This window comes from Leucopleurus acutus (genome assembly GCF_964270905.1).
Source record: "Leucopleurus acutus genome assembly, chromosome: 2".
NCBI classification, from domain to species: Eukaryota; Metazoa; Chordata; class Mammalia; order Artiodactyla; family Delphinidae; genus Leucopleurus; species Leucopleurus acutus.
Genome location: NC_139143.1, coordinates 77,284,735 through 77,297,389, shown reverse-complemented (window position 1 = coordinate 77,297,389; position 12,655 = coordinate 77,284,735). Strand labels below are relative to the sequence as shown.

The 12,655-nt window shown below is 43.0% G+C and overlaps 1 protein-coding gene across 1 annotated transcript in view; it reads left to right on the top strand.

Annotated features, from left to right (window-relative positions):
• Positions 1–7,950: 7,950 nt before the first annotated feature.
• Positions 7,951–12,655, top strand: part of ATP1A4 (ATPase Na+/K+ transporting subunit alpha 4) — a gene marked incomplete at both ends in the record, with an annotated part of 29,372 nt that continues 24,667 nt past the window's right edge. The window contains 7 exon segments of the mRNA XM_082832860.1: positions 7,951–7,980; positions 8,228–8,287; positions 9,224–9,316; positions 9,320–9,427; positions 10,022–10,135; positions 11,729–11,863; positions 12,089–12,206. Coding sequence (XP_082688986.1) covers positions 7,951–7,980; positions 8,228–8,287; positions 9,224–9,316; positions 9,320–9,427; positions 10,022–10,135; positions 11,729–11,863; positions 12,089–12,206 — 658 coding nt within the window.

The window sequence follows — 12,655 nt, the reverse complement described above, 5'->3', positions numbered from 1 at the left end:
GCTGGCTCCGTGGAAGACGATTTTTCCACAGATGGGGAGGGGTGGTGCAGGGGAATGGTTCAGGAGGTAATGCCAGCGATGGGGGGCGATGGGGGGGCTGCGGATGAAGCTTTGCTCGCTCACAACCACTCACCTCCTGCTACGTGGCCCAGTTCCTAACAGGCTGCGGACCTGTATCGGTCGGAGGCCCGGGTGTTGGGGACCCCTGCTTTAGAGCACCTCGCCAGTAGAACCAATTCCAATGTCACCAGAGTAGCAGCAGAGGCAGGACCAGGAGGCAATCTGAGGGGCTTCACGGAGATTCCACACCCGTGTGCCCATGGTGTTCCCCACTGACCCTTGGTTTGTGGTCTGTTGGTCCCCGAGACCTAGGTGTCACAGATGCTCCAGTTCTCTCCACCATGTGTGCTTGGTAACACCTCGCCCTTTAGAATGCTAAGTCCTCGGAAGTTCCATGTGGTGCTGAGAGGGGGAGCTGCCAGCTCATTCCCTGCCCCTCGCTACTTCCCCTTCATGCCCATCTGGATGAACCTGCGTCACTCCCAGGCACTGGCAAGCCAGCCCTGGAAAAGGAGGTCCCTGGCCATAAGCTGGAATTGGGGTTGAGAAGTTCCCAGAAACGTCCTCTCTTCCAGGGACATGCAGAATCAGCTTAGGTCATGGGTGTGGTTAGGACCTCTGGACAGCAAGAGAGGGCGTTAGGAGACCCGCCTTTGACCTTAGACAGCAGGGCTGCTCCTCCCAGACCAACGCCCTTCGCCCTTCACGCTGATGATCATTGTGCCCAATTTCCCCTGAGATGAGGAGTTGGTTTCAGGTTCCTACAGGAAGATGCTTTTCCCTCCCTAACCCCCTCCCCACCTCCACTTTGCTCTGCAGGCAGCTCTGCCCATTCTCTAAGCCTGGCTTAGAGGGCTTAGGGAATGTCCTGTAGAGAGAATCCTAGATGAACCAAGCAAGTGTGAGAGACACCTAAGGAAAATGGAAGACCTAAGGCAGAAAGGAAGGAAGCAAAAGAGACAAACCTCAGGCCTGTAGACAACATCCCAAGGGCTATTACTTCATTACACTGGAACTTTACTCTATCAGAGATACCTTGAAATAATGAGTCATTGCCTTGGGCTTGGAAAACTAAATGGGAAACCATATTAATTTGGGCCTGATTAATTTGAGATTTATTGACCATGGACAAAAGTTTATCTTTGCACAATCAATAAAATGGCATTTCCTTAGTAAATTAAGAGCATAGACAATATTGCTAGGGTGGCATATGTAGTCTCCTAAAACAATACTTTTGGGGCACTTTAGGAATATCCATTTAGACGTAGTGAATGCATGGGCCAATTGTCATCAGTTCTTATGTATTTGTTAAGAAACATTCTACAAGACCTTTACTTGGTGACCTTTTATAAGACATTAGTTTGAGGCACTACGTATGTACTTGAAAATAATAAAGTTGCATTTCTTTATGAAAGAAGAAATCCCTTCCATAATTCAGATTTCTGTCCTTAATACTTGCCTCCCTCCCAAACTGTGGTATTGAAACGTGTGCTGTGGCAAGATTTGGCTTGCAGAGGAAGCAATAAACAGAGGGCAGGAGATAAGGACAGGAGGGAAACAATCTGGGAACAGACGATGTCAGTGGAGCAAGAGAGAGGGGAAGAAATTAGGTTGCAAAACAACCTAGATGAAAATACAGTGGGGCTTTCCTTCCTCGCAGGTGAACCCACCCCAAAAACCATAAAGGTTTTTCTAGCACAGGGAAGAGCCCACGAATCTATGGGCCCAAACCCTCAGGGCCACTTCTGCTTTTCTCTGTCCCAGACCAAAATCAGGCCACTCTCGATATGAGCAGGTAGGGGAAGGAGATGGTGGGCTGAGGGGGCCCCGATGGCCAACACCAATTAACAGTCTATACTGTTCTGGGTGCTGTCTTTAGCGGGGGATGGAGGGAAAAGTAGATGCAATCCTTGAAATTCATCTAAGTAGCAGACATCTAAAACCTTCACGGACAGGGTGTGATGGGCAGTAAGGAGGAATGCCTCTATGCTGGGCATGGAGGGGTGGCCGGGTGGTGTGCGTTTCTCCCTAATAACTGGAGAAAGGAAGACACCAAACTTACAGCCCTGTGCCAGGATCTTGGAATACCCGTCAGGAGTCAGTTCTTGGCCCCTTTATTACAAATCTAGCAGTGGTGGTGATGGTGATTGTAATAGGAGTTTTAGGAGAATTAACTGCAGCTCACTCTGTGCCATAACTACGTCAGACCTTTAGTTGTATAGTCTCATTTAATCCCACCTCAGGACCTTTATTCTTGACGGTCCCTCTATCAGGAGGGACCTAGTTTCCCTAGTGACTCACATGCCTGGCTTCCTCGCTTTACACAGATCACTCCTTAAACATTACCTCCTCAGCAAGGCCCTCACAGACCTCACCAAATAAAATAGCACTTCTGGCATCTCTTTCACCATTCTCTTTGTTTCTAGTCATAAACACTAACTTCCTCAAATTTAGATAGATAAGTAGATATAGATAATATATTAAAATATATTTTTTTAATTTTAATATATTTTATTAAATTTTTATTATATTTTATATTTATTGAATATAATTTTAATATATTTTTATTTTAATTTAATATATATATAATTCATATGTATACAAATATATATATATAGTATTTTGCTTATACTTTATTTGCCTGACTCCTTCTCCAGAATAAGTTCCACGTACACAGGGATTTTTTTCTCTTCACCACCTTTATTTACCACCTAAAACGATGCCTGACATGTATTGGGCAATTAATAAATGTTGGTTGGATGACTGAAAGAATCCTCTTAATCCAGTAAGAGGGAGACTATTGTTATCTTTAATTTACAGATGAGAAAACTAGGGCTTGGAAAGGCAAGAGTAGGCATTCAGCTTCAAAGGTGGCAAGCATTATAATCAGGTTTCAAACCCAAGACCAGTCTGGCTACAGGGCAGCCCTCTTCACCACCATGCCATACTTAGCGGCAACTGTGGGAACAGTAAACCCGTGGGCACGGAGTGAGCCTGATTAGCACAATGGTTTAGTGAAATGGGGAGGCTGCAAGGAGAACCAGGAATCTGTGGGCAATGAACATTTGACCAGAGGGGGTGGGCAGACCCAAGTGATTAGAACCAAAGGGAGAGGGCATGACCTTAAGGATGCAGTAGGGGATTAAGAGTCAACCATCTTAGAGGATCTTACTGAAAAGGTGAGAGAATCTTACTATGGGATATAATGTTAGAGGTTAAGGCCCACCTCTGACCCAGGCAGACATGCTTTCCATGCCGTTTCCTTTTTACCTACAGAATAGGAAATATGATGATTCATCAGAGACAGGCGACAAGCTAAATATTCATAATGCTAAGAATGCAGGATGAAAGAGAAAAAATGATTAGATCAATATTCAAGGAAGACATTTAAAATAAAATGAGTCTTTCAAAGACATCCTCAGCTCCAGTGAATTCAGTGGAGAATTTTGTCCAAATACCTCAAAGAACATTCTTATATTATTTCAACTGTACTACAATGTAGAAGAAAATTTTGTATGGCCCAGCCTATTTAATGAGACAAATACAGTTTTGATAGAATTTAATAAAATAAAAACAAATATATATATTTGCTTATATATACATTTGTTAACATATATATATATATATATATATATATATATATATATATATATATATATAACTTTATTACCAAATAGTGAAATTCAAGGATGGTATATTATACAGAAAACTAACCTCGAATATTCACTAGAAAAATGATTAAATAATCATTTCAAAAGTTGTTAGAAGGTTAGCAGTAAAATTTAACATTTATTTCTGATTAAAATGTTGGAGGAAAAAGCATATAGGAAACTGTAATCATGTTCAGAGAAGCAAGGAAGGGATGCATAAGTCTAGAAAACAATAATAACAACAACTATAACAAAAGCCATAGCAGCAACATTTGAAATCTTGGATAAGAAGTTTGTATTTATATGGTCTAAATAAAGAGACAAACTGGAAGAAATAAAAACATATTTTTTTAGTACAGGACATGATTAAATACCTAAAAAAATCCATGGAAGTCAACCAAAACAAAGCAACAGCAGCAACAACAAAAAAATGTCCTAGAAGTAATGAGTTCAAAGTTACAGGGTACAAGATATTGATTTTTAAAAAATCAAATTTATCCCTAAATATTAGAAAATACAGTACAAAGAGCTTTTCTTTACAACAGAACCAGAACAAAATATACTCAAGATTTAGTGTGTGTGACATATGGTACTTATTAAAGAAGATTAAAAGCACAGTGAGGGACTTCCCTGGTTGTCCGGTGGTTAAGACTCTGCAGTCCCCATGCAGGGGGCCCGGGTTCGATCCCTGGTCAGGAAACTAGATCCCGCAGGCCACAATTAAAGATCCCATGTGCTGCAAGGTAGATCCCGCACGAGGCAACGAAGATCCCACGTGCCGCAACTAAAGATCCTGCATGCCACAACTAAAAAAGATCCCGAATGCTGCAACTAAGACCCGGAGCAGCTAAATAAATAAATAAAATTAAAATATTAGAAAAAAAAAAGTACAATGAGAGTACTAAAAAATATATATATATGGAGGGCTTCCCTGGTGGCACAGTGGTTGAGAGTCCGCCTGCCGATGCAGGGGACACGGGTTCGTGCCCCGGTCCGGGAAGATCCCACATGCCGCAGAGCGGCTGGGCCCGTGAGCCATGGCCACTGAGCCTGCGCATCCGGAGCCTGTGCTCCGCAACGGGAGAGGCCACAACAGTGAAAGGCCCGCGTGCCGCAAAAAAAAAAAAAAAAAAAAATACGTGGAGTGCTAAACTTAACTGCTGTTTGGGAAGACAGAATGTAGTAAAGATAAAAATAAGTTGCTATAAAGAGCCAATCCGGTATCAATTAAAAGCCTCATTGTATTTTTATAAAACATGACATGTTGGTTGTGACATTCTGCAGCAAGTGTGATCAGGCAAGAATATCAGAGTTTTTAATAAGTGATTATGAAGCAAATGAGTAGATAACTGTGATGCTAGCATATTTACCCTAATAGGTTTTAAAACATAGCAGACCAAAATGATGGGTATCAAACCTTATAACATTAAGATAAAACCTGAAAATTCATCGTTCAACTTATTTTTAGGAACTATTTGTGGATGAACCACTCTGTGCTATTCTAAGGGCTGGGTGTAAAGCCGTGAATAAGCCTGAAAAGGTCCCCACTGTCGTGGAGAAACAGACAAGAAGTCAACAGATAAATGGGCAGGATAATTTCAGAGGGCAAAAAGTGCAGTGAAGCCCACAAGTGATGGATTGAGGGCTGCATGTGAGAGTGGCTATTTTGGATTTAGCAATTAGAGAAGGCCTCTCTGAAGAGGTAGACTTTTGAGCTAAGAACTGTGGAACGGAACGGGGTTTCCAAAACTAATTTCACTTGATTTTATGTCAATAAAGTTGCCTTGAGGGATCTCCTATGTTCAAGGCTGGGCTAAATGCTGTTGTCACATAGATGATGCATAGATTAACTTAACAATTTTAACTTTAATTCTAACCTTGCTCTTAGGGATTTTATGATCTACATTAAATACAAAGGCTGGGAGAAAATATTTGTAATGTATATGAAAAGGCATTGGAACCCCTTCAAACACTTCAATAAGGAAAAGAAAACAATGGAAAATTGGGCAAATGATAAGAACAACAATTCAGAAAAAGGAAAATGAAGTCCAGAAAGGCAATAAATATAAGAAAAAGATGCTACATAGACAATAAAGAAATGCAAATTAAAACTGTAAGATACCAAATTTCACCAATTATAATAGGAAAAATGAAAACGGTCAAGGTCATCCAATATAATCGAAGGTGTGGGGAGTGGACATTTTTGCATCTTGTTGCTGGGATATGGATAAGAAGAGCTCTTTTGAAGAGCAATCTGGTAGAACATTTTAAGGTTTTAAATAAGAGTATCTTATGATTCAGCAACAGGAATCGATTCTACATAAATTGAAGCTCAAGGGCCGAAAGGTACTATATATAAGGATGCCACTGCAGCAGTGCTTTCAGTGGTTAAAAAAAAAAAAAGGAAAATATCCTGTAAATCCATCCGTAGTGAGAATAATTGAATAGACCACCGTCAATACAGAATATGGCATGCCTTGTGGCCATTAAAAAGCAAATCTTTACGTAAATGAAAGGGGAGCTGAATGATGCTATAAAAGGTAAGACTCTACCTCCTTATAGATACTATTGGTATAAGTGTAGGAAAAAGACTGGAAGGACACCCAGCACACTGCCAACAGCAGTAACATCAGTGGTGGGGAATCTGAGTCTGGGGGGAGAGAAAGTGGGACTTTCTGTTTTTATTTGGTACACTTTTAATAGAGAAGAAAAATCTTATCCAATCTATTAAAGAAACAGACTATTATTTGTCCCAGCTGGGAAGGGAAAATTTCTATTTCTGAATACTGAAGGAGGGTTACATCAGCCCCAAGATGGATGTTTTCTGATCCAGTCATATTTTTTAAAAGCATGCCAAGCCAAAATGCAATTAAATAAATACCCAAAAATAGAAAGGGAAAATGTATGTTGACATGCATAACTGAAAAAAAAATGTGTACATTATAGAAATATACAGCTGCTTCAGATCCTTTTTCAGAAGGAGGGAGAGTATAATTTACACTTAAAACATATAAAGTTAATACAGTCAAACCACTTACTGAGATGTCAAAGAAGGTGAATGGAAGAGAGAAATACGTCGTACTAAAGTGAGGAAATTCAGGGTTATTACGTGAAAAGCGTATTTTTAGTCTCACTGAGAAGAGCTGCACATTAAGCTGCAAGTAAGACTTATAATATTTAATTCAAGCTATATATTGAGCACATACTATATAAGTCACACGTCGTGTTTTACATGGAGCACCCTGCTTTAATCCTTACTTTTGCCACCTTACAATGCAGATGGTGGCCCCCTTTACCAATGAAGAAAGAGAGGCACAGAGAGGTTAGGTAACTTGCCCAAAGCCACACAGCCAGTAAGCAGCGGAGTCAGGACCCAAACCCAGGACAGATTCAAAAGTCCAAGATCTGACCCATTCTGCTATCTGATCTCCTACAACCAAAAGCTCAAAGTCAATGTCTGTGGGCAGGGCACCTCAGCAAAAACACACACACACACACACACACACACACACAGACTGCCCGCTTTATTTTTTGAGTCAGCTATCTAGGGTACCTCTGAGTCTCGGAGGTCAGCAGGACCAGACTGGGACTTTGTTCTAGCCTTGCCATCAGACTGCAGTTCTCTCTGTGGCAGAAACTTCTCCAATCATTCTCAAACCCAGAGACTGAGACTTGTGGATTCTCAGTTAGAACTTTCCTGAGGTCTTTGTGACAACAGGCCTGGTTGTGGCCTCGGTGCTGGGGGGAGCTCCCAGCGTGCCCTGAAGCCCACTGCACTTCCCACCTGCTCAGGGTCCTGCAGCATCTTCATCACTTAGGCACATAGTACTCTCCACACTTCATTTCCTCGACTCCCTCTCTTCACCCCTCTCCTTCCTGTACCTCAGGCCCCAGGCTCCTCTCATCCCTCCTGTGCCCTCCTTCCTGACACCTCCTCCTCCTCCATCTAGGGCTTCACCGCTGCCGCCCGACCACCCTCCCTCTCTCTCTCCTTCAGTCCTCCCCCGGCTCAGCCATTCTTCCTCTCACCCCTCTCCCCCTCCTTCCTCCTGATTTCCTCACACCCCTCACTCTCTTTGCTTTCTTCCCAGCAGTTGATCTGGGGCAGCCATATCCAGGGAAAGCCATGGGGCTTGGAGGGAGAAAAGGGACCATGACACCTCCTGAGCAGAATCCAAGCCCAAGACCTAAGGGTCCTAAAATGAGTAAAAGAAAGATGAAGAGGACAAAAAAGAGAGAGATGGAGGACCTGAAGAAGGAAGTGGTCATGGTAAGAACACCCGAAATGGGTGCTGACAAATTGCCCTCCAAAAACCCCTCTCAACCCTCAGGCTTCTAACATCTCACCTTGAAAACTGATCACACAGGCCAGTGCCACCTCCCTTCGCCAAAATGTTTCCCCTAGAAATGATGCGTCACCCCCTGTTCCTCAACCAGTGCCACCTCTCTTCCCCGAAATGTTTCCCCTAGAAATGATGCGTCACCCCCGTCCCTCAATGACTCTACTGTCCCCTCAGGATGATCACAAATTAACCTTGGACGAGCTGAGCACTAAATATTCTGTGGACCTAACCAAGGTGAGTGAAGGAACTCCCTGAGGGAGGCAGAGGGTCTCCATTCCCGACCTTGAGGCTGCCAGGACAAAAGCAGGGCTAGAAATCTAGCCCCTAAGTTCAAGGTCAATGTTCTTACCCTTAACCTGCGCCCAGCCAAGGACACACACTCAGAAAAAGACGGAATGGCAACTACGCAAAGAGAGTTCAGGATTCGATGAGAGAATGAGGATGGGTTAGGGCAGCACCTCTCAAACCTTTGTCCTCAGGACCCATCAAGGACCCCACAGAGCTTTTGCTTATGTGGATTACATCTACTTATATTTATCATATTAGAAATTAAAATTGAGAAAATTAAAAAGTATTTCCTAACTCATTTATAAACAACCATTATATATTAGTACAGATAATATTTTTATGACAAATAACTCTGTTTTTCAAAACAAAAAAAATTAGTGGCATTTTACATTTTTGCAAATCTCTTTCATGTCTAGCTTTTTATTAGAAGACAGCTAGATTCTCATATATTTTCAGCATTAACGCTATTGTGCTATCATGTGCCCTGTAGCCTTAGGAAAATTCTACAGTATACTTAAGAGAATGAGCGTGAAAAAGAGAAACAATTTAGTATTATTCTGAAAATTGTTTGACCTTGTGGACCCCGCCTGAAAGGGTCTCAGGACCCCATGGGTCCCCAGACCACACTTTGAGAACTGCTGGTTCAACAACAAAATCATTTATTTCTGCTATTATCACTATTACTGCTGCTGCTGCTACTCTAACCACTAATACAACGACCACAAATAAACTTAAATAAAAGCCCTCAAAATGTAAGTTCCCCTAACTCTAGAATTTCTTCACTGGAGGGCCTTGGGATGGCCATCTGGTAACCAAGGAGAAGCATGGGAGACTGGTCCGGTTTCATGGTTCTCCATCCATTCCTATTTCTTTTCCACACAGGGCCATAGCCCTGAAGAGGCACAGGAAACCCTGGCTCGAGATGGACCCAATACACTTAGCCCACCCCCTACTGCTCCAGAATGGGTTAAATTCTGAAAACAACTGTTTGACGGCTTTTCCCTCCTACTGTGGACTGGTGCCAGTCTCTGCTTCGTGGCCTATGGCATCCAGTTATACTTCCATGAGGACCCTACCAAAGATAATGTGAGTCTGTTCAACTACTACTGCCAAGCCCAGTGTCTGCTTAGCCCTCGATACTCTTCTGCTCAGCACCTAGCACTCCTGAAGTCCTCTGGCCCAAATCCCTATACTCCCAGGATTTTCTAAGGAAGCTTTGGTCCTTCCTGGTTTCCCTCTTATCTAGATAGCTCCTGATTCAGCTCCCTGAGATACAACGTTCCCCCCAGAAACCTGCTGTCCTTTGATTATCTTCCCAACTGGTCATCAAAGCACTTTGCTGTCCATTCTCTTTCATAGAATTTTAATCTCTTCCTATCCTTCCTCTCCATCTCCCTCAATAGCCTCACTCTACCCCATGAATAGCCTTCCTGCAGAGGAAGATATAGGCTTTCTCGGGCCTGGGATTTTGCTGGCCCCTCTCTGTAGCTCCGGGTTCCTTCACAAGGAAGCCCAGAGAACCGGGCCTGTCTCAGACACTTCTCAGCCCCTGTGCTCTCCCACTGAGTCCCATGGTTTCTTCCACCTGGAAAAATGGCTGTTACCCTTGCAAGCTGACTTTCTGAGGATGAAGAGGAAGAAAAGGACCTACTGATGAGCGCTTTGTTTCCCAGCCCCCAGCTGTACCTCGGCATTGTACTAACAGTCGTGGTCATCATCACCGGCTGCTTCTCCTATTATCAGGAGGCCAAGAGCTCCAAGATCATGGAGTCTTTTAAGATCATGGTACCTCAGGTAGGATTCATGTGGAAGGATATAGTGGGAGGATGTGTAGAATGTAGCCAAATGCGTGATTTGTATGTCCCCTGAAGAATTATTTCCTACCGTGAGTGAAGTGAGTGAGGCTGGTAACGAGGGTGACAGTCACTTAGGTTTTACTCTATCAGGCCTTAAAAGTACCCTGAGAAAAACACAATAACATCCATGAAGTGGTCTGGTCTGGAATGCATGAGCTGAATCCAATGAGCATAATCTGAAACCCCAAATCTTTGGAGGTTCTAGTCCAAAAAGGGGGGGTGGGGGCAAAGGGAGTGTGGGTTCTTCAAATGTCGATGGCCTTAAAGACAAAGAACAGCGATGGAAGTGATCCAGATTAAAGGAGGCTAAAGAGACGTGACAGCTAAATGTAATATCTGACCCTAGACCAAATGCTGTGCTGGAGCAGAAAATAACGCTGTAAAGGATATATTGGGTCAATTGACAAAACTGGAATGCAGACAGCAGGTGAAAGTATTGTGTCAATGTGAAATTTACTGAATTTGATAACTGTATTATGGTTATTTAATATCCTAATTCTTGGGAAATGCACATTGAAGTATGTACAATAAAAGATCATGAGGTATGTAACTTGCCCTCAAATAGTTCAGGAAAAAAGATATTTACATACACACATATATAGAGACAGGGAACAAATGACAAAGCAAATGGGGTAAAATGCTCACAGATGAATCTGGGTACAGGTTATATGGGTGTTCTTGGTACAATTTTTATTCTTGCAACTCTTTTGAAAGTTTATATTATTTTCAAATAAAACTTTTCTAAAGAACCTGGAAATAATATGACAGTAGAAGGGGGTTCCTAGGCACAGGGTTTGAAAACTTGGAAAGGAATAGGCTGCAAAGTTTCCCCATGACACCATCATGTTCTAGCATTATAGCCCAGGAGCTTCTTCTCCCTTTGGTGTCAACATAACTTAATTCCTTCCTTGGGTAAGAGTTCAGTGGGAAACGTTTCGGTAGAATGAAGTAGGAGTTTGGAGACTATCAGTTTTTTGCTGCTAAACAAGCCACCCCGAAACATAGTGGCTCAAAGCAATGAACATAGTATTTCTCACAATTCTGTGGCTGGGCTGCTCTTCTGATCTGGGCTGACCTTGGCTGGTGCTGGGTGGCCTTGGAAGACTTCATTCAGGTGTCTGGGGCCTCAGCTGAGATGTCATGGACAGCTGGGGCCTCTCTCCTTATCATCTTTCTCCCTCCAGGAGGGTAGCTTGAGCACATTCAATATGGTGGCAGAGGGCAAGTCCCAGTGTGCAAGCACTTTCTATGTGCCTGCTTGCACTACATTTGCTAATGTCCTATGGGCCAAAGCAAGCCATACAGCCAAGCCTAAGTGTAGGAATGGGAAGATAGACCTCACAGTTTAGTGAGAGGAGCATCAAAGGGCCCTGCAGACAGCGATGGTAAGACTTTGCAATCTACCCAAGAGACCTTCGAGAATGATGTGGTGAGTGACAGTGTAAGAAAAGGGAATCAGAGGGAAAGAGAGCAGGAACTGGATGAGGGGAGCAAAAAGCTTTGGAAATGACCCTACACTATCTTCCCACAGCAAGCTCTGGTAATCCGAGGTGGAGAGAAGATTCAGATCCCTGTACAAGACGTGGTGGTAGGAGACCTGGTAGAAGTGAAGCGGGGAGACCGGATCCCTGCTGACATCCGGCTTATCTCTTCACAAGGATGGAAGGTGAGGGGATGTGAAACGCTATGGAAGGGGGCCAAGTATGGTCTTAGAGCACTGCAGTGACCTGGACTCAGTTCAAAAAAATATGATCTTATTGTTCAGAACCTTGAGAAGTCACAAGTGCAGATTTGAGGTTACAGTGGTGTGTAAGTTTATGCTTCTCTCTGCATGTCAATAATGAAGATGTTGGTGCTTTTTTTCCATGACCTGTCCTCTCTCCCATCCCAGGTGGACAACTCATCCTTGACAGGAGAGTCAGAGCCCCAATCCCACTCCTCTGATTTCACCAATGAGAACCCTCTGGAGACCCAAAATATCTGCTTGTTCTCCACCAACTGTGTGGAAGGCGAATAATCGCATCATAAGTAGCCTACATTCAAAAGCAAAGATTGAAACAAAGATTTCCAGACCTCTCTATCTTCTAAGGGCAGTAGGGAAGGTAACAGCCAGTAAATAGTCTACGTTCTTCATCCCTCATGAGCTATACAAACTTTGATGAAAGGTCAAAGCCATCATTTCCACATTTGTACACTGATGATACTAAAAGTCACTACTCCATAGATTTTTATGTGGGTTAAAGGAGATAATACACAATAAAATGCCTAGCACAAGACCTAACACACTCTAAGTGCCCTGTAATTGTAGCTATTTTTACTCTATCTAGTGAATGGACTATGCTCTATGAGCTGAAAATAGCACAGAAGGGAGGAAAATTATTCAGCTCTGCTAAGTCACTCTTCTCCTGAAGTAAGCCCTAACTTCTCACTATCCCAAGAGAGGGTACTGACATTGGAA